Genomic DNA, 22,096 nt, shown 5'->3' with positions numbered 1-22,096 from the left:
CCACAAATGTGTTGGGGGGTTCCCCTTATTTCCTTCTTTTAAGGAGATTCCTGTCTGGCCCCTAGGCACCAAGGGTGTGACTTTAAACATTGCTCTAGACAAGTCAATCCCACTGTAAGCACGTGACTCCAAAGAGGGACCACAATCTTAAATCTCATACCTTTTCTTTTAAACAGTTATATGAACAACTGTATCATGCTCCATAATAGATCTGTGTTACTTTCCATATGTCAGCTTTTAAATGACTTGTGCTTAGTCACTCAGTTGTGCCCGACTCTTTGTGACCCCATGGACTGTAGCCTGCCAGGCTCCTCTGTCCATGGGGATTTTCCAGGCAAAAATACTGGAGTGAGTTGCCATGCCCTCCTCTAAGGGATCTTCCCATCCGAAGGATGAAACTTGGGTCTCCTGCATTGCAGGTGGATTCTTCACCATCCGTGCCACAAGGGAAGCCCAAGAATACTGGAGTGGCTAGCCTATCCCTTCTCCAGGGGATCTTTCTGAACCAGGAACTGAACTGAGGTCTCCTGCATTGCAGGCGGATTATTTACCAGCTGAGATACCAGAGAAGTCCTTTAAATGACTTACCAGCTCATATTTTTTACCCTAGCTGACTGGTAGAGTTAACATTCCAAGATGGAACCCACATTTCTCTGTGTGGCCTTCATGCTAATGGCTCATGGGTGAGTGAGGTCTGGGTGCTGGGTCACATGCTTCCCCTCTTGCCCCAAAGTGTCAAAAATTCTCATGGTGCTTTGTCTTAAGGGATTTGTGTTTGTTTCATCCTGCTGGGGCATAGGAACAAGGGTGGCCAGAGGGATCCCGCTGGTGGACTCTGGAAGAGGAATCCGGGGTTTGGCCACCCAGCTTGCGCCCCACCGCTGGTCTTTCTTGCTTTGTTGGAGCACACTGGTCCCAAGAGGACCTTCCCAGCTTGTTGTCCTCAGTCACAGGGTGTGTTCTGCCTTCTGGTGCTTCCCCAGCCTTGCCTGCCTCTTCTGCCCATTTTCAGCTGCCATCACCCCCTCAACCAATTTTAGTTAAACCCAATGGCTCAGCAAGTAAAGAATCTGCCTGCAAAGCAGGAGACGCAGGAGACGCGGGTTCAACTCCAGGGTTTGGAAGATCCCCTGGAGAAGGGCATGGCAACCCACTTCAGTTTTCTTGCCAGGAAAATCTCATGGACAGAGGAGCCTGGCAGGCTAAGGCCACAGGGTTGCAAAGAGTCGGACATGACTGAGGCGAATGAGCATGCACTCCTCAATGTGAAAGCAGAGTGGATAGTGAGTAGTAGACATCAGAGTTACTGCCTTCTATCATTCTTTACAACTCCTCCGGTGGCATATCCTCGTCCTGTCTGGGAAATCATGTCCTTCCCCACTCCTAGTCCATAGGTTCTGATGAACCCTCTCTCAGGGGATCAACATGTAACCAGACTTAAGCCAGTTAGAGTGTTCCTGGCCATAGTGCCTGGCACATGGTCCAATTCACACTCCTCAGAGCCAGGAAGCTCATTCCTGGGACCTTGGATTAAGCAATTAGGTAAGTGGATTTGTCTTGCCCACTGGACTGGAAACCTCAGAGGATGCAGGGGCTAGAACTACCTGGTTGCCAAGTAGAACCCAGTGATGACAGCTGCATGTTAAGGCAGGAAAAAGAGATGGAGAAAAATGGGATCTTCTTGACATTATCTGAGCCCTTGAATGTAGCCATGCCTGAAACCAACCCTGCTTCCAGCTACATGACTCAATACCCTTCTGTATGGCTGAAGCCAGTTGAGTTTTCTGTCCCTGTAACCAAGAGTCCAGACTTGTGCTCTGAGACTAGGACCAAGGATGCCCTCATTTGCTGAGCCTTCTTCTTCTTCTTCTTCTTTTTAAAAAATAATATTTATTTACTTAGTTGGTTGCACTGGGTCTTAGTTCCGGCACACAGGATCTTTATTTGCAGCATGTGAACTCTTAGTTGCAGCATGTGGGATCTAGTTCCCTGAGCAGGGATCAATCGCAGGCCCCCTCCATTGGGAATGGAGTCTTAACCACTGGACCACTAGGGAAGTCCCTGCTGAGCCCTCATAAGCCTGGGCTATGGCCTTGCTGTTTGCCAGGACACCTTTGTTTTCCGATCACTGAGGGCATCCCTGGGCTCCTGGCAGTTTCCGCTTGCTACTCTCTGAGGGTGCAGACTGCGGGGTTAACTTCTCTAGGCAACTCTGCTCCCCCAGAAGCACAGTAACAGAGTCTCTCCTCAGAGCACTATGTGGAAGCAGGGCAGGAGCCCTTGGGGTCGCCTGGGATATCTCTGAGTAAAGTGGAGGTGGTCTAGAAGAGGAGTTCTGCTTTCACCACGGCCGAGTACTGGGCCCCATCTGGAGAATGGCAGAGGAAATAGAGACCCAGAGAGGGACCAGAGGTCAGTCAGCAACGCACATTCCCCAAGGGACCCAAGTCTCCGGCCACTGGTCTGGACAGCATCAATCCCTCTCTGTGGCCTTGCCTCGGGCCATCTGGTCAACCATCGCCCTTTGGAGGACAGGGCCAGGGCAGCTCCCTCTAGTCTTATCACTGAGGAATTCGGGCAGACTTTAAACTTCCTCTTCTATATACTTCCCTATTCTAAACATCCTCATTATCCCGCTGGACTCCAGACACACAAAATTAGAAAATTCCCAGCCAGATACAGCTAAGTCTACTGGCCCCAGGGAAGGGATATAGCCGGTGTGTGGGATTCACAGAGAATGGACAGTAGTGGTGGGCCTTTGAGGTTGTGTAAGAGTCTGATAATTAGAGGTGGAGTAAGGACATTCCAGGAAGTAGGAACAGTGTGTGCAGAAGCACAGATGCAGGAAAATGCCTAACACAGTCAACTTTGCAAGAAGTCTGATGTGGCTTCAGTAAGGGGTGCTGGAAGCATCAGGAAATGAGTTTGGAGATGTGGACAGGGGCCAGGCCTCATCAGTTCCTGCTTGGACTAGTGCAGAAGCTTTCAGCCCCACCACCTACAACCTGAGGGATCTTTGTAAACCATGTGTCTTCATTCTCATTCTCCTGCATCAAATCTCTGATGGTCCTAGGAGTCAAAGCCCATACATCAAAATGGCATCCCAACCCTCCCAAACCCCACCACTGCCTACATCTCCTAACTTGTCTCCTCTACTTCACGTGGAGTGGAGAAAGTGGGGCTCAAAGGCAGTCCTACCTTGTTGTTTAGTTGTTCAGTCATGTCCGACTCTTTTGCAACCCCATGGACTGTAGCCCACCAGGCTCTTCTGTCCATGGAATTCTCTAGGCAAGAATACTGGAGTGAGTTGCCATTTCCTTCTCCAGGGGATCTTCCTAGACTAAGAATCAAACCTGTATCTCCTGCTTGGAAGGTGAATTCTTTACCAGTGAGCCACCTGGGAAGCCTTCACTTTGCAGTTGGGTTAAGATGAGAGTTTCAGGCCAGTCTAGTTCCCCAATACCTTCTCTGTGACAGGCATTCCTGAGCCCAGAAGAAGGGACTCAGGCAAGAATGAAGCAGTCCCTAGCATCCTTTCAGTTCTGATCCTGTGTCTCCTGCCATCTTGCTGGCTGCATGTGGGAGGTAACTGCCTGGGGATTTGCAGTATAGTCCTGAGTGTCTGGCTGGGGGTCTGGATTAGCCATGTTTTGTTAATTCCACCTGCTCAGGATGCCCCTTCCTGTCTATTCCCACTGTAAGGGGCTTGGGAGAGAGCCTTGCTTTCTCCTCCTAATGGGGGCCCCCTGAGATCTGGGGTAAAGGCTGAGATGGTGGGGCAAAGGGTGAAGATGCTGGGAGTTCTAGCTGTTAGGTGCTGGGGGCTCAGCAAGAGAGGGGTGAGCCCACCTCAGGTGTTGGGGGCCATACCCAACTCCCCTCAAGGGAAGCTTGAGACCACAGTTACTGGCCTGGATGAGAAGAAGCCCCCGCTTCACCCAGGGCCAGAAAACTATGGCAGAAGAAGCCAAGGGAGGCAGAAGCAGGGTGGTGGGGGCACGTGAGTCCCTCCGAGGAGCAGCTAGTCTCCGAGAGCATCTAAAATGCAACAGGCTGGAATCAATGACACAAGAGAAAGAAATTCCTGCCTCTAAGGTACCGAGCACTGGGGGCCACCGTGGATGATCTGTGTTTCTGAGGTTTGTCAAAGGAGGGCTCTCTCTCTCTCTCTCTCTCTCTTTTTTTTTTTTTCCTGCTAGGGATAGTTGGAAAAAGCCATGGAAAGGGAGCAGAGAGAGCAGGGGCTCCCATTATCATGTTACATCCCATGATTTACTTAAGCCCCTCCCTACTGCCACTGAAATAACGGAGCATCAAAGGGTCATGAGGGGAAACTGAGGACTCAGAGAGAAAGCAGTGTGATCAAAGGTACATAAGACCACAAACCAGCTTCCCGGATGTCCCCTTCGTTTTGGTTTCTGTGTTTGAATTGGTGAGGAGTTGCAGATCTTGTAGTCAAGGAAGAAGTGAGGGTGGAGAGGAGAGGAGGAGGAGGAGGAAAGAGTCGGGATGGGCACAGGAAGTGAGGTAAACCATGGGATCCAGAGGTCACAGAAAAGAGGAGAAATAGGCTCCCGCTTTTTCAGAGGGCACTAAAGGAAGTAGAGATGATTATCTTAGTGGGAAGAGAAACAGGGGCATCTGCTGGGCTGATGGGAAGGTATAATAGCTTGATCTGGGTGGTGTCTACACAGGTGCACATGTGTGAGACAGTTCCCTCATATCACTTCTGATGTGTATATCTCATTAATTAAAACCTGTCTCTAAAGTCCCAGGGCAGCGTGTGGCATGCCATAGCCACTTTGGAAGAAGGAGTTACTCTTATAAGATGGCATAGCCTAGATAAGTCCACGAGTTCTGGAAGCAGACTCTTGGCCAATTCCTGGCTGGGCAAACTTGGGCAAGTCACCTCAGTTCACCTGTAGAACTGGCAACCATGACAGCACCACTTACATCAAGGTTGTGTTGAGAGTTACATGCAAAGGACACAGGGGGATTGACAAGGGTTACCAGTTGTTGCCAAAGCCCCAGCCCAGCCCCACATGCCCAGACGCCAGTCTAGTTCCAGCATGATAGGCCTGCAGAATCCCAGGCAGCCTGAATGTCCTTCCCACTCACAAGTGGCAGCAGTGTCCACCAGAGGAGAGGTCTCAAGCCTGGTTCTCCTTTGCCCCCTATTGCTGTCTGATTTCTCTTACCCTACCTGTATTTTCACGTTCTTTGGCCAATAGTCCAAAGCCTCCCATCTCTGCAAGTCCTGGGAAGACTGGACATTTCTGATGGTCCAGTGCTTAAGACTCTGTGCTTCCAATCCAAGGGGCAAAGGTTTGACCCCTAGTCCGGAAACTAAGATCCCACATGCCACATTTTTGGTGGCACAGCCAAAAAATAAATAAAAATCCTGGGGAAGGTTGAACTCTAGGGAGTAGTAGGAGGATGGAGTGAGAAATTGTGTTGGGGGGTTGAGGGTAAGAAAAAGAGGGAGACATAGGGACGCAAGCTTGGGTCTGGGGCAAGAAAGAACTTTCCGCAGTTCAAGGTGATACCAGGATAAGGGCTCTCATTATTAGGAGAATGCAAAGGGGTTCAGCTTGGTGTTAAGCCTGGACCCATTAAAAGGCCCTTCTTGTGAGGCTTACTGAGGGCCACGAAGCCTTTCAGGTTTTTTTGCAGAGGATCACCATGAAGAGGGCCTTTCCTACCTTTGTTACCATGAGGTCACTTTGCTAAGCAGGGGCAGTAGGGACTCAGGCTTCAATCCTCTGTCTTTCGAAAGTCATCCTGGTTACCACTGCAGAAATAACACTCAGCTTCAAATATGGTGTCTGTAGGTGATGTTGGTGTCTGATCAACCGCAGAAAGCAGGGCACCAGTACCTGGAGCCGTGAGTCCTTGACATGTTGGCTGGTGACCTCTTCCTCTCCCCTCACCCCTCCTACCCTCCCCTGGGCAGGAAGAACTTGTTTTCAAGATGGCTGGAGGCACTTCCTGGGCGACACAGACCTTCACATCATGAACCACATGAGAGGGGGTGCAGATAAGATTGAGCCCTGTCTGGTGAAATCTAGCCTGCTGCCCACCCATCTGCTCAAGGCCCCCTGCTCTTCCTGTCACCCGCCTGCCAGCTCGCTGTTCAGTCCCATCATGGCAAGGCAGGAAAGTTCCTTGCAGTAAATGCAGCACCCCTCCTCCCCCTGACAATATCACCACACATCTTGTGATGCTTGATTAAATGCTATTAGGGGACATCAGCTATTGAATATCAGCTATTAAGGAATCCCTGTTAATTTTGTTAGGAGTGATGATGGCATACAGGAAAACACCCTTGATTTTAGAGATGCATCTTAAAATAACTTGCTCTATGATATCTATAACATAATTTCAAATACTTCAACCAAGAGAGCAAATGGTGCAAATATTAATGGTTAATGACTTTCAAATCTAGAAATTTGGAGTGGACAAACACTGGAAATTCCTATACTGCTGTTTTGGTGACATCGCTCCCGGAAATGGGCATTTCCATGTTCATGATACTACTTGCTCTATGTGTTTTTATATGCTTGAAAATGTTCACAATAAAAGTTTTAAAAAACCCATAATGTGGCAGAGAGATTAGATTGTATTTCTTTTTCTTCTGAAATACATCTAAGGCATGTGAGAGAGTTCACACACACTGCATTTTCCTTGGTACAGTGAGAACAGCTTTGTGTTGGGGAGATCAGACAGGAAAGGGAGGAGTCTAGGAGGTTGAGAAGATGGAGCAAGGAGGAAGGGATGAGGCTTTGTCTAGTCCCCAGACCCCATTCCTGCATCCACAGCCAGAGGGGCACAGTGAGGAGCCCCTGTAAGTGGCTCCTCAGGCTGGATTGCCATGAGGCTGCCACCATGCAGAAGGGCCCATCATCCAATCCTCCCTAAGAGGATCTGTCACCTGCCTGGGCCTGGAACCTCATGCCCCATATTGTCTGGCCACCCAAGAGGACATACCACCCCCTGTGCCCAGGATTCCTGCCTTCGCTGGAAACCCCTGGGCAAGGGGGACAGAGAGAGCTGAAGAAGGGTCCATAAGGCTCCCAGGCTGGGGATCCAGAGGAAGAACAATCTGCCACACAGTTCACACAGCACTTTCATATCCTTCAACCACAGAAGTCCTGACTGGAAGGCCAAGCCCTTTTCATAGTCAGTTGTGAGGCTGGGGTGAGATGGGGTGGGATGGGGTTGGGTGGGGAAGACGTGGCTCCAGCCAAGATGGAGCTGGCCTCTTTTCCCATTTCTCCTGCATGTTGGGCCAAGGGTTCTCACTCTCCTTTTTTTGATGAGGAAACAGAGCCCATTCCACAGAGAGGAAACATGTTCTCCACGTCAACTGGCCATAGAGTGCGCTGAGGACACAGCTCAGGCTACTCATCTTGGAAGCTCTAGAAATGTCTGGAAAGATAGATGTCAGGGCAGCATGGGATGGTGGAAACTTCAGAAGGGAGCTCAATCTTCCAGCACAGCCCTGCCCACCCCTCACCCCTGGGAGCCTTGGGCAGGCCTAACTGACACGCTCACTTGACTTGAGGAGACTTGACCCCTCTGTAGCTGTGTTTCCTAAACACCACAGGTGGCCGGCTAGGGGCCAGGACTGCTGGGTAGCCATGGAAGCTCCTGGAGCAGCTGGAAGCAGATGGCTGGGGCAGGATGCCTATGGCAAGGTAAAGCTTTCAGGAGATGGCCAGTAAGGCTCACAGTGAAGTCAGAGGAACCAGGCCTCTCTGAATCCCTGGGCCAACCCAGCCTCTGGGAGATGGGGTAGGGGGAGCTGAGGGCTTCCTCCTCCTTCTGGGGACAGGCCCATTTGTCCTGCCAATAGAGGCTGTCTCATAGGCTCAGGTGGAAGACTGGATCATTTGGCCAAACTCTTTAGGGACTGCCCTGCCTCCTCCAGGGAGCTTTCCCTGACTGCTCCTGTGAGTGACCATTGCCCCAGTTCTGGAAGGCTGCAGCCCACATCTGGCTGGGCTGGTTCTCCTGGGTCACTGGCTCTGCTCTCTGCTACCAGCTGGAGAATCTTCCCAGGGCAGGGCATGGGTCTGCCCCTTCTCTATGACACCTCTTGTCTCCGCCCTTGGGCTGGGCACTGGCCTGAGCAGTTCTGCTACCAATGAGGAGCTCCTGTGCCTACTCTCCAGGGGGTAGGGGCAGTGGAAAGCTTGAAAGGTGGCCTTGGAGAAGACTTCCTCTTCTGAGACACTGGAGGTTTTCTTTCCTTTTTTTGCTTCCCTGTTCAGAAATTTCCTCTTCCCAGGCTGAGGTCAGGGCTCCATAAACAGGAGTGATACGGCCTTGGGTCTTCAAACTGAACTTTGCAGCTGCCATTTTATGACTCTGATAACACACTACCCCCCTTCCCCAAGTCTGGCTGAAGCAGGATTGCCTGGTGTCTATTTGGTGTGGGAGCAAGTGGTGGCTTGTGTGGAGAAGGGAGAAGTAGAGAGGGAAATAGGGGCCCCTCATTCCAGCCTGCTCTCACCGACTCCTGGGTGAGTCCCTTCTCCTCCCTCTGCAGGCCCAGCCCTGCACTGGGCTGCAGGGGACATGGGAGGGTGAGAGACCTTAGGCCTTGATCCCATGGGGTGGTCAAAAGGGCCCAGGCTAGGGTTGAAGAGTGAGGTCAGAGTGGGAAGGGCTCAGTGGGTTGGAACAATCAGGGAAGGCTGTCTGAAGGAGGAGCTGGAGTTGGGAACTAACCAAATAAGATGTGGAAAGACAGGGGAGGGTAGGCATGGCAAGGGCCAGGCTTGAACTGTCTCAGGAGGTGGGGGGCAGATGTTGCTGGAAACGGGACCCCACTGAAACCAGCCTGCCCCTAGACTGAGAAGCCTCCAGCAATGGGAGAATGCGGTGCCAGTGGTGGTCCCAAGATCCCTGGTTCATCCATGGAAAATTTGAGTGGTCAGAGCTCAGGGGTGGGAGAGCCAGAGGGTTGCTGGTAAGGCCTGGAAGCTCTGTTACCTTGAGAGGCTGTGTTTCCAGAGTGTGCCTTCAGGGCCAGAACTTGGTGGGGCTTTGAGAGCTCAGGAGGTGGGTCTCACCATAGCTATCAGTGAGAGAAGAATTATGCCAATTGTCATAATGTCTGCTCCCAGGACAAGCAATGAGCATTCCAGCCCATGTGTGCAGCACGTTAGCGAGATGGAAACAGAGATTCCTGCCCTGGTGGAGGTGATGGTCAGGGAGATACTCATGGGACAGAAGAGACTATAGATGACCCATATACTCCATCCACCCACCAGCCAACCTGGAGCTGGTGCCAGACCTGGAACCCACAGGTTTAGGCTCTGCCCAAGCAACAACCACAGATTCCTCAAGTTCCAGGGGAGGGATAGAAAGAAATCAGCTTCAGTCCAGGTCTGATGGGTGGGGGACAGGTGTGGCTCTGATATCTTTGGGCCTCACTTTGCCCATCTGTAAAATGGGCTTGGGTAGTCTTCAGGTCTTCCCTGATCTTACAGGAAGTTGACCCATGCATCTCCTGCCTCAGCCAGAATCTGCCCTGCAACCCAAGTGAGTGTCCCCCACTCCACTAGGCACACACATGGGCACACCCACACATGGGGCACATGGGTACCAGGGGCACACACACACATACCCATGCGGAGATGAAGCAGAAGTGCAAGGAAGAGGGTGGCCACTGCTTCTTGGTTGTTTGCTCCCTTCCCATGCACATGTCTGGCCTTCTCCAATAAACACCACCCCAACTCCTCATTGCCCACCACCTTCCACCTTGGGCTCCATATCTTTCAACTCTGCTCAGTGGGAGGGCACAGGAAGGGTCTGCCTGCCAGTCACTTGATCCCCAAGGCCCCTTCCGGGGTGGGGGGCGGGTGCTCAGTGCTTGGTCTGCTGCTGAATGTCACTCTTACAAGTAACTTAATGCCCCACAGACACCTCCCGGCGGGCAGAGCACACAACGACGGCCCTCACAGCCTCCCCCTAACCTACTGTCTACCAGACCTTTCATTTCAGTTGGCCCGCAGTCCCCGACCCTGCATTCACTGACTTCGCCAACCCACAGCCGTTACACGCAAGGCAAGTTTGGAGCTAGCTCTTTCCCGCCGCCCCTCAACGAGTGTCCCAGATTCTGACGCAGAACGGGCTCCAGGCCGCGCGGGAAGGGACTAGGCGCGAGGGAGACCCTACGCCGCCCTCGGGTCTTAGATCCAGTCTCAGGCGCAGCGAAGACGAGACCGCATGCTCCGCGCCCCTTATCCCCTCCACACAGACGTGAGCACACGGCCGGGCTCCCGTCACCCCAGCTCCACCCTCAGCTGCCGGGACTCCGGGCTGCCCGGCGGACACTCACCGCGGGGCCGAGGACGCAGACGAGGGCGCCGGTCAGCACGCAGAACCAGCGGGCGGGCGGCGGGCTTGTCGGGCGCATGGTCCGCCCCGAGCCGGCGGCGGGCGGCCCCGCGCGGGTAACTGGCAGGCGGGCCGCGCACCACGCGGCCGACGGCGGGGAGCCTGACACAGTGGCGCTGCCTAGGTGGTCCTGGCGCTATGAGGCGCCGCTCTGGGCGGGGGCGTGGGCGGGCCCTGGGGGCTCGTCTGACGGGCGGCGGGTCTAGCCAATGGCTCGGCAGAGGCGGGGCGGCCGCGCAGGTGTGGGGCGGGGCTGGGGGGGCGCCCTGGCTAGTAGGGAGTCTGCGCGCTCCCCCCACCAGTCTCACACTTCAATCCTCAACCGCGAGGTGTGGGTAGACTTTCGTCCCTTGGGACCGCATCTCCGGGAATCCCGAGAGCCCAACTGCCCCATTTTTCTGTGCGTGGCTCACGACGTTTCCAAGAGCCTGACTGCGATCTCCCATTCCCGCACGCCCCTTGAGCCCCACCCCAGGGCGCTCTGCTCTTTCACCTTTAGAGCCACCTGCTCTAGGAGGCCTCCCAATCTCCCCATTTTTCACTTCTGCACCTCGGAGGGTAGGTGCAGGCGGGCCGGACTACAAGACAAATCGTGACTTCTAATCCCTCAGGCTGAAGGCCGAGACTTTCTTAAGGTTCTGGGCTGCAAGTGCCCCAGAAAAGTGGGGCTCACTGTTTGATCCATTTCCAATCTCCCCAACTCATCCCTCGCGCGGGAGAGGCCACACGAAGGGAAGTTACGGTGCAAGTGAGGCCCGATTATTTGATCCCTGGTGCCTTCCTCGAGCCCTGGCGACCTAGTAGGGCGCGCTAGATACCGGCTGTGCTCTCGGATCATTCATGACCAGTCGAGGGTAGTGCTTCAGGAAGGATGGCATGTCCGCGCCCTCGCGCATCTCGGGCCGGAGCACCTCCGAAAGAAGGCAGAACCTAAGTTCTAGCGCCATCGCGCGGAAAAGGAAGGTCTGTTTCCCAGCGCGCGAGTCCAGAAGCCGCGCATCCGACCTGAAACAACCGGAGTCCTCCTCTTCCCGCCTTCCCTATATTACAGCTTGGGAAACCGAGGTACAGAGAAACCCCCGGACCTGGGCCGCCTGCCTCCGATGCCTCGCTTCCAAGGTTCAGCGGCTGACATCGGACCATCCAGTCTCCACCGTTCATCCTCAGGGCTTGGTTTATTCGTCCTTAGAATGAGGCGCAGGTTCTTGGCGCGGCGCCCTGAAAGGTCTCCTTCTTGTGGACCAAATGCAGGTGGCTGCCTTGCCCTCTTTCCAAGGGTTGTGAGATCAAGGCTGGAGGTGGCGGTGGTGGCAGTGGGATAGGGTGTCTGGTGAGTGACTGTGATAGGAGTTAGGGGAGGGCGGTTTTTTCTGGAGAGGCGGAGAGGGCTGCGCATCCCTGGGCGCTTGCGGGATATGCGGCAGCTTGAAGGAGATGCTATTCCAGGCGCTGGGTGACCCGCAGGTGCGACGGAATTCCCTGCGGACCCACTGGGGTTTTCCTCCCTACAGCGCGGGGAACTCTGGCCACTGATGGAGCAGGATATAGTTATAGAGAGACAAGGGAAAGCCAGGAAAGGATGAGCGTCCAGCCCCTTCTCGATTTGGGCTTATTTGGATACTAGCATTTGCTTTCTCTCTCCCGTCCTCCCTTTCCTTCTTCCCTTCCATGTCTACTCATCTTCTACTCTCTCTCCTCCCTCTCTCTCTACACTTCTTCCTTCCCATCCTCCCTTCGTCTCACATTCATTAATAGTTTGCTATGTGCCAGACTCTGTGCTGTGCAGCAGGGCACAGAGATGAAGTCAGCAGCATCTCTTGCCTGGGAAGGACCTGGGGAGCTATTACACTCCCCCTAGATTTCCACCTCCTTCCAGTGGAAATATAATCAGTTATATTTAATATAACTATTAAACATAAACCATTATAAATATATAAACTATTAAACTATGGAAATATAATCAGTTAGCCTGGACAGAAGCGCTTCCCCAGACTAGAGAACTGTGGAGATGCCTTTGCCCTGGCCATTCTGAGGCTTGGACTCAATTCCTCCAGGGAGGAAGTGTTTGAAGAGTGAGTCACCAACCATCTCCTCAGCCATTCTCACTTCTGGAGGCCAGATTAGGCTCAGGGGTCAGAGGTCCTTGCCACTCCTTGTGCCCAGCCAGCACCCCCACTGAGGCCTCAGTTCTCTAGCAAGGCAGTGGAATTGTGTCCTCATTCTGGAGTGTCACCTCTGCTGGCACAGTGCCCCAGGAGTCCTAGATGGGAACGGCAAATCCATGAGCTTTGGCTCTCATAAACCCTTTCCCATTCTACACACACACACACACACACACACACACACACACACACACACACACACCTGATCACCTGCAGAATAATGCTGATGAGGTCCCACAGTTAAGGCATGTCCTTTGGCCTGCTGAAGTTCTGCTCTCTCTGAGGACAGATGGCTTGGGTACTTGAGAATGCATTTGAGGAGGCTGAGCATTGGGGAATACGAGGGAGTCAGCCAGACCCCACTTGGGGCTTCCCTGGTGGCTCAGTGGTAAAGAATCCACCTGCAATGCAGGAGACAGCTTCAGGAGACGTGGATTTGATTCCTGGGTTGGGAAGATCCTCAGGAGAAGGAAATGGCAAACCATTCCAGTATTCTTGCCTGGAAAATCCCATGGACAGAGGAGCCTGGTGGGCTACACAGTCCATGGGGTGGCAGAAGAGTCACATGTGACTTAGCAACTAAACAATACCAACAAAAAACAAAGACCCCACTTAGCCAAGTGACTCTTGGTGAGGCCCAGAATGGGGGCAGAAGTGGGAGGGGGGAAATGGAAGTGAAAGTGAAGTCACTCAGTCGTGTCCGACTCTTTGCGACCCTGTGGACTATAGCCTACCACTCTCCTCCATCCATGGGATTTTCCAGGCAAGAGTACTAGAGTAGGTTGCCATTTGCTTCTCCAGAGGGTCTTCCCAACCCAGGGATCAAACCCAGGTCTCCCGCATTGTAAGCAGATGCTTTACCATCAGAGCCACCAGGGAAGTCCTGGGAAAATGGAGGAAGGGTGGAAATCTGACGGCTCCCAGTTGGGGGTGGCTGCTCTCCTCTCTCCTGGAGGGTGTCCACACCACACCCCCTCCTTAGCTGGAGGGCTATGTGGGCAGGCTGGTGGCAGTAAGAGTGACTGGCAGGGCCCCTGGATGCCCTTGCAGTCCTCAAACTCCCAGGAAGGAAGCGGGTGACTAAGGAATAATAGTTCTTGTGTAGATTCTTTACAATGAAAATTACTTCTTTGTTTTTTCAGAATTGTTCTCCTGGGAGACCCACCCTTCCTTACCTAGCAAAAGGCACAAAACAACTTCAGAAGTGAAAGAAGGCGCAGGAAAAGGAAAATAGCAAAACCAAACAAAACCCTGAAAAATTCAACCATGAGTCAGTTTGACCTTGTTTTGATCAGTTATGTTCCTGCATGTCCAGTTCTATGTCCTGAGGCACTGAGAGGTCTCCCAGGGGCCTACTCCTGGGGAGTCCTTGGGATCTGATGAAACCATCCTTTCACCTGCCTAATGGTCTGGGGAAGCTTCTTGGGCTGGGGAGGGATATCAGAACTGAGCAGGGAGACAGACTACTTGAGGGTGTGGGAAGGAGAGACTCGAATCTCCACTCCCCATCCCCCACCCTATCTGAAGCCCAAGTGCCTCTGGAGTTGGCCTTTGCCAGGTTTGGGAAGGGGGCTGCAGCCACCTCCTGCCCTTTGCTCCCTCCTGTCCTCTTGAATGGATTTCTCCAGGAGTATTCTGTTCTGAGGTTTCTCCTCCTGGATCCCTGGAACCAGTCTCCAGTCTCTGGCCCAAGCCCCAGCTCCCTTCTGGATGCAGGAATCCAAGGAGTGCAAGGGTGTAGGGGGAAAGAGAGAGAGAGTCACTTGCCTTTCCCTGTGATGACAGGCAAGGCAGGAAAGAATCTGCAGTTACTCATTTGGAGCCTGCCTGGCTTCCTGGCTGCCTGCCACATCCTAGCAGCGGGTGCCACTCTTGCCTCCCCCAGTCTTCTCCCACCTCCTGGAGTCGAGGTGACTACTTGAAGGCTCCCTGCTCAGGCACTCACAGCACTGTCTGGCCTTCATGGTAGGAACCAGGAACTGGCCTGGGGAGTCACTGCTCAGGATGCCCCTTCCAGAGCCGTTCACATTGTTGGGTGGATGCAAGCAAGCTTTGCCCTTTCTGAGTTTCTGAGTTGAAGACACCTCCATCGAGAGGGACTGCCCACCACTTCCCCAGCAGATACTTATTAACTCCAAGCTGTGCTTTGGTGGAAGGCAGGAGAGGCCCGTTGCTTAAAGAAGCAATAATCCCTTCATCTTGTCTGTAACAGCTTGCAGGGAATAGTATTCCTTCATCCCTCTTGTATCACCACCTCCACTGACCTGGCCCTGTGATAAGTACTGGGGATGTCACAGTGACTTAAGACACTGGCGACCCCTCTAGGGCAAACTAGCCTTGCTTGAGTGGGAGACTGGAGGGACGTTCTCATGATGCTGCAGCTGCACTAGGAAAATAAACAAAGTCCATAGAGTATAGATGATGGAGACAGAGCTGTCCTGACTTCTGAGATCGGGAAATGAAAAAGACCAGGGACAGCTTCTGAAATGGGCTATACCATCCCTTGATCCTGGAGTCTGGGGTTTAGAGCTCAGAAATGGTTGGGGGCCGAGAAGAGGTGATGTTGCCAACTCTAGGTGCATGAGTTCAGGCCCTCCAGTGATCAGATGCTGGATGGATTCAGGATTATTGGATGTTAGGAGATGACAAAGGAGGAGATCCCTGTGAATGGCAAGGCAGGAACCAGCAGGGAGAACCGCAAATTGAGATGCAGTTCTGACAGAGCCTCTGCCAGCCTGACCATGAATTGCAGAGCTAAGGTGGCACACAGATGCCTTAGTAACCCTACCGTGTGCACTCAGTGTCTGGGGGCCATCTGGGAAGAGCAGGCCTTCACCTCAAATGCTGTGGTGGATCCTGAAGGCACTATTCCTAGAGGCTGTCAGCTCACTGAGTTCAGCTGAAATGGCAAGTTCTTTCTTGACAGGAGATCCAGGTGATGCATGTCTGCAGCTACCACAGAGGGGAGGCTGAGTCATGGAAAATGAAGGCAGGGGAGAGCTCCTGCTTCAGGAGACAGAGGAAGCAGAGACCATGGTCCTATCCTTAGGGAATGCCTATTCTGGGCACAGACAAGGATGACTCCAGAAGGAACTCCTCTGTGACCTCACCCCAACCATGATTATTTTAAATCATCATCGATCTATCATTTTATCTGTAAATATCTTAGTAAAAGTGTAAGTGAAGTTGTGTCCAACTCTTTGCAACTTCATGGACTGTATAGTCCATGGAATTCTCCAGGCCAGAATACTGGGGTGGGTAGCCTTTCCCTTTTCCAGGGGATCTTCCCAAACCAGGGATCGAACCCAGGTCTCCTGCATTGCAGGCAGATTCTTTACCAGCTGAGACACAAGGCAAGCCCAAGAATACTGGAGTGGGTAGCCTCTCCCTTCTCCAGCGGATCTTTCTGACCCAGGAACCGAACCAGGGTCTCCTGCATTGCAGGTGGATTCTTTACCAACTCAGCTATCATGTAAGCCCAAATATCTCCGTAGGTAGATATTCTAAAGAATAAGAACTAAAGAAAAAAAAGACCCACAATACCATTGTCACACAATACCATTTTTATGCTAACCACCCCAACCTACCCAAATTCCTAAACAGCATTAAATAGTCATTATTTAATTTTCCCTCTTTGCCTCACAAATGCCTTTATTTTCTACCAGTTCTTTGTTTAAATAAGGCTCACACGTTATAATTCAAGACAGTCTCCCTCCATCTCTCTGCCTCTCTTCCTTGCAAGTTCTCCTTGGAAGAAATTGGGATGGGGTCCTGTCTACTGGCTTTCCACAGTCGGAGTTCTGGTGACTGCATTCTATGGTGTTATTTAACTATTTCGCTAAGACGGATTACTTTAAAACAGATCTTAAAAACATAAGTACGGTGATTTGCTCATGAGTTCAAATTGCCCACAGATCCTGAGTGAGATCCCTCTTTACCTTTCCTTTACCTCTACTTCTCCCACTCTTGTCTCCAGCCATAATGGTCTCCCTGCTAGTTCAAAAACTCCTTCTTGGGCCACTCTTTTTTTTTTTTAATTGAAGTGTAGTTGATTTACAATATTGTGTTAGTTTCTGCTATAAAGCAAAGTGATACATGTACATATATTCTATTTCATATTCCTTTCTACTATAGGTTATACAAGATGGAGAAATAGTGAAAATAGTGAGAGACTCTATTTTTGGGGGCTCCAAAATCACTCCAGATGGTGACTGCAGCCATGAAATTAAAAGATGCTTGCTCCTTGGAAGAAAAGTTATGACCAACCTAGATAGCATATTAAAAAGCAGAGACATCACTTTGCCAACAAAGGTCTGTCTCATCAGAGCTACGGTTTTTCCAGTGGTCATGTCTGGATGTAAGAGTTGGACTATAAAGAAAGCTGAGTGCTAAAGAATTGATGCTTTTGAACTGTGGTGTTGGAGAAGACTCTTGAGAGTCCCTTGGACTGCAAGGAGATCCAACCAGTCCATCCTAAGGGAAATCAGTCATGAATATTCATTGGAAGGACTGACACTGAACCTGAAACTCCAATACTTTGGCCCCCTGATGTGAAAGAACTGACTCATTAGAAAAGACCCTGTTGCTGGGAAAGATTGAAGGCAAGAGGCGAAGGGGATGACAGAGGATGAGATGGTTGGATGGCATCATCAACTCAATGGACATGGGTTTGAGTAAACTCCAGGAGTTGGTGATGGACAGGGAGGCCAGGTGTGCTGCAGTCCATGGGGTTGCAAATAGGTGGACACGACTGAGCAACTGAACTGAACTAAACTGATACAAGATGTAGTTCCTGGGCTATATAGTAGGTCCTTGTTGGTTATCTATTTTATATATAGTAGGTGTATATGTTAACCACAAGCTCTTATTTCATCCCCCTCTGCTTCCCCCTTAGTAACCGTAAGTTGGTTTTCAGTTTCCTAGCCTACTCTTGCTCTTAGGTGTTAGATGCTTCTGCTTGGAATGCTCTTGCCCAGGTATCACTATGGCTCCTGACCTTTCTCTTTAAGGCTGATTCCCCTACTTCATACTGTAAACTGCTTTCCCCCAGGCTGGGGCCCCTCACTTTCTGTAGACTTTTTCCCCACTGTGCTTATCACCTCCTAAGGCACAATGTCCTTTCAGTTCAGTTCAGTTCAGTTCAGTTGCTCAGTCGTGTCCGACTCTTTGCGACCCCATGAATCGCAGCACACCAGGCCTCCCTGTCCATCATCAACTCCCGGAGTTCACCCAAACTCATGTGTATCGAGTCGGTGATGCCATCCAGCCATCTCATCCTCTGTCGTCCCCTTCTCCTCCTGCCCCCAATCCCTCCCAGCATCAGGGTTTTTTCCAATGAGTCAACTCTTCGCGTGAGGTGGCCAAAGTATTGGAGTTTCAACCTCAGCATCAGTCTTTCCAGTGAACACTCAGGACTGATCTCCTTTAGGATGGACTGGTTGGATCTCCTTGCAGTCCAAGGGACTCACAGAGTATTCTCCAACACCACAGTTCAAAAGCATCAATTCTTCGGCGCTCAGCTTTCTTCTCAGTCCAGCTCTCACATCCATACATAACCACTGGAAAAACCATAGCCTTGACTAGACTATCTGTTAATTCACTTTATTTCACTTATTGTCTTTTTCTCCCTGCTAGCAGAGAAGTTCCACGAGGGAAGGGATTTTCAGGTATTTTGCTCCCAAATGTATGTCAAGTCCTTGGAATGGTGCCTGGCAAGCAGCCTTCTATCATGTTTATTGAATGAACAAATAAGTGAATGATTCTTCCTAAAATCCATAGCTGATGCCGCCTTCCCTCTGTCCCAGGATTCTAACCCTGCTCTCAGGCTCTGAGGGAACCTCCTCCCTGCCCCTTTTTAGTCTGGCTTCAGCTGTTCTTCCCTGCCCCAGCCCAAGCCTGGGCTCTGCCATGTAGAACACCAAGCTCTTTCATGCCTCCGTGGCATTGCCTAGGCTGTTCCTTCTGCCAGGAATGCCTTTCTCCACACATCTCTTAAGGAAGATTTTGTCATGCTTTAGGGCCTTAGTCCCTGTCAGTCACCCCTCTGGGAAGACTTCTGGGGTCTCTCCTGGGATGACAGGCCCAGCGTGGTGATGACTGGATAAGCAAGAGAGATGGAGGTCCTCCAGCAAGCCTACTCTGCTTAGACCTGTCTTAGACTCTAGTCCAAATCTGACCCTTGATCACAGGTTGCTCCCTAACCATGATCTAAGGCCTCCACCCCGAGTTACACGTGACCCTAGACTTATTCCTGACTCTAGCCTGACTGTTAACCCTTATCATGGGTCTCAAATAAGACTAACCTTTGATCCTGATCATGGGCCTCAATCCAGGGTGACCCATGACCCCAGAATGATACCTATCTTCTTAATATGGGCATCAGCCTAGTGTGACTTCTGACACCAATCCACATTGCCTGTCATCGGGAGTGACAATGTGTGACTGGCTCCTGGAGGCACTCCCTGAGTCTCCTGAGTCCACAGTCCCTAGAGAGGAGCCACAGTCTCTAGAGGGGCCAGGACCTCAAGGCTGGGAGTCTCCAGGGAACTTGGGGGAAGTTCTCGCATCTGCCCATCAGCTACCCAAACCTCCCTCTGGCCCCCAATCCAGTGGATTCTGTACCAGTCTGAGGGGAGACACAGCTCTTCCTCAGAAAGTCCTATTCTGAGGAGAAACAAAGCCATGTCCTTGAGGAGACACAGGAGGGGAGATACAGTGCTCTCTTGGGGACCCAGAATCTGAGGGGAGACAGAGCCCTGCCTTAGGGAGGGTGAATCTGAGGGTCCAAACAGCATTGTCTTCAGGGAGCCCTAGTCTGAGGGGAGATACTTTCTTACCTCAGGGAGCACCATTATGAGGAAACACAGCCCTGCTTCCTAAGAACCACAGTCTGAGGGAGAGATACAGTCCTTGCTCAGGGAGCCCCACACTGAGGAGAAACACAATCCTGATTTCAGGGAGCCCAAATCTGAGGGCAGACACATCCCTGACCTCAGGGAGTCCCACTGTGAGAAAACACAGGCCTGATTGCAAGAAGCACAAGTCTGATGGGAGATACTTCCCTACTTCAGGGAGCCCTACTATAAGAAAACACAGCCCAGCTCTTGAAGAACCATAGTGTGAGGGGGAGATACAGCCCTGGGCAAAGGGAGGCCCCTCTGAGGGGAAACACAGCACCAACATCAGGGAGCGCCAGTCTGTGGAGAGTCACTCTGAGGAAACACAGACCTGCCCTTGAGGACCAACAGTGAAGTGGAGACACAGAGCTCCCGCAAGGACCTGGAATCTGAGGTGAGACACAGCCCTGTCCTCAAAGAACTCCAGTCAGAGGGGACCTGCAGTCCTGACAGGGAAGCCCAGTCTGAGGGGAAAACAGCCTTGTCTTCAGGAAGGCCCATTCTGAGGGGAGACACTGCTCTATATTAGGAAGCCACACTGTGAGATAACACAGCCCTGCTCTCGAAGAACTACAGCCCGAGGGAGAGATACAGCCCTCATTCAGGGAGCCCCAGTCTGTATAGACACAACTCTTCCCTTGAGGGTCACAGTGAGGGAGAGATACAGTGCTCCCTCAGGGACCCAAAATCTGAGGGGAGACACAGCCCTGCCTCAGAGAGGGTAAATCTGAGGGAAAACCAGACTTGTCTTTAGGGAGCCCCAGTCTGAGGGGAGACACCTTCCTACCTTGGGGAGCCCCACTATGAGAAAACACAGCCCTGTTCTCAAAAGAACCACAGTCTGGGGGGAAGATAAAACCCTCCCTCAGGGAACAGGAATCTGAGGTGAGACATCACCCTGTCTTCAAAGAGCTGCAGTTAAAGGGTAGACACAGCTCTGCCTTCAGGGACCCCAAGCCTGAGGGGATGCACAAATCTGCCTGAGGGAACTAGAATCTGAGGGGAGATATAGCCTTACCTTCAGGAAACCCCATTCTGAAGGGAGATACAGCACTTCCTCAGAGAGTCTGAATCTGAGGGCAACACAACTCTTCCCTCAGGAAGCCACGAACTGAGAGGAGAGACCACTTTGACTCAGGGAGCTTCACTGTGAGGAAAACTCAGCCCTGTTCTCCAAGAACCATAGTCTGAAGGGAGATACAGTTCTGCCTCAGGGACCCCCCAATCTGAGGGCGGCACAGCCCTGACTTCAGGGAGCCCAAGTCTCAGGGGAGACATAGACCTGCCTCAGGGAGCCCACTCTGAAGAAACCTAGTCCTGCCCTTGAGGATCCACAGTGAGGGGGAGATACAGAGCTCCTTCAGGGAACCTGAATCTGAGGGGAGACACAGTCCTGTTCTCAAGGGGCTTCAGTTAGAGAGGGACACAGCCCTCCCTTAGGGAGCCCCGTTCTGAGGGAGAACACTGCCCCAAATCAGGGAGCCCTGAGAAAACACAGCCCTTCCCTCAAAGAGCCCCAGTCTGAGGAGGAGAGAAGCCTGGCCTCATGGAGCCTTATAATAAGATCTGAAACTGTCCTGCCTCAGAGAGCCCCACTGAGGGGAGATACAGCCTTGCCTTCAGGTCACTTGACTTTGTGGCCAGGTACCAGAGGATGGGATGCGCTGGCCAGACCAGCCCATGCCTCTTTTTGCTCAGATCTGGGTAAAAATAACCTCAGCTACACATGCCTCCCATTCCCCCTTTATCCTGGACCCTGCTCAGACCCAAGTCACTTGTCAGCTCTTCCTACTTCTCAGCCTCTTCTTGCTTGGGATAGGATATGGCCCAGAAAGATGGGGCTAGAGGCCCAGGCAAGTTTCGCAGCTTTGCTGCAGCCCAAGTGAATCCTGACACATGTTGCCGCTTTCAGGTAGCCACCCTGGTTTGGCTGTTGGCTCTCTTGCCTTGTGATATGAAATAATTTGCTCCAATTTGTCCTTCCTTGAGGTGTGTAGACATTTCTGTCCTCTGCCTTGAAGGTGGTGATGAGGTAAGGAGGCCACTGCTCCTGTCCTGGGAGCCGTCAGGGTTGTTGGAAGACCAGAATCCTCTGGAAGGATGAGTTAGGGTATGAGTGGGGGCTACTGGCTGGGCTTGGCCTCTCTGGGTGGTATAGCCCACAGGAGGGGCTCAGTGGGAAACATACTCTGGAGAGGATGGAGCGTCAGGGAAGGGAGGTCTTGAACTGGTGGTGGCAGTGGAGTATGTGTGTAGAGAGCCTATAACTGAAGAGCAGGAAGGGAGTACTACTCAGCTGAGGGTAGAGGACTTGTAGGCAGAGGGCCTTTAGGGGCAATTGGGTATCAGCCAGACGACCAGGAGAAGAGGTCCTCCCCAGGAAGTACGCAGCTATGTGCATTAAAGAAATATCCCATCCCTCATCTTGGAGAAGCACCAATTCATGGGAAAACTTGGGCCCGAGGATCCCTTAATCTGCAGCCAGAGTAGGGTTGGGGTTGTAGCCTTCCCTCCAGGGGCTGGATGCATTTTATTATGGCAAGGCTGCTCTAGCCTGGCACATGCTGGCCTTTCAGCAACTGGAGTCTTTTCCTTAGTCCTCCTGATGTCACTGTGAAAAACACATCCATG

The 22,096-nt window shown here is 52.0% G+C and overlaps 1 protein-coding gene across 2 annotated transcripts in view; it reads right to left on the bottom strand.

Annotated features, from left to right (window-relative positions):
* Window positions 1-10,560, bottom strand: part of VIPR1 (vasoactive intestinal peptide receptor 1) — a 31,400-nt gene extending 20,840 nt beyond the window's left edge. For both annotated transcript variants that reach the window (XM_069562584.1, XM_069562585.1), the window contains exon 1: window positions 10,349-10,560. In XM_069562584.1, the coding sequence (XP_069418685.1) occupies window positions 10,349-10,426 (78 nt within the window). In that variant the 5' untranslated portion in view covers window positions 10,427-10,560. The remainder of the gene's footprint in view (window positions 1-10,348) is intronic.
* Window positions 10,561-22,096: the final 11,536 nt, after the last annotated feature.

This window comes from Ovis canadensis, chromosome 19 (assembly GCF_042477335.2).
Source record: "Ovis canadensis isolate MfBH-ARS-UI-01 breed Bighorn chromosome 19, ARS-UI_OviCan_v2, whole genome shotgun sequence".
In the NCBI taxonomy this organism is placed as follows: Eukaryota; Metazoa; Chordata; class Mammalia; order Artiodactyla; family Bovidae; genus Ovis; species Ovis canadensis.
This window is presented reverse-complemented; position numbering and strand designations above follow the sequence as displayed.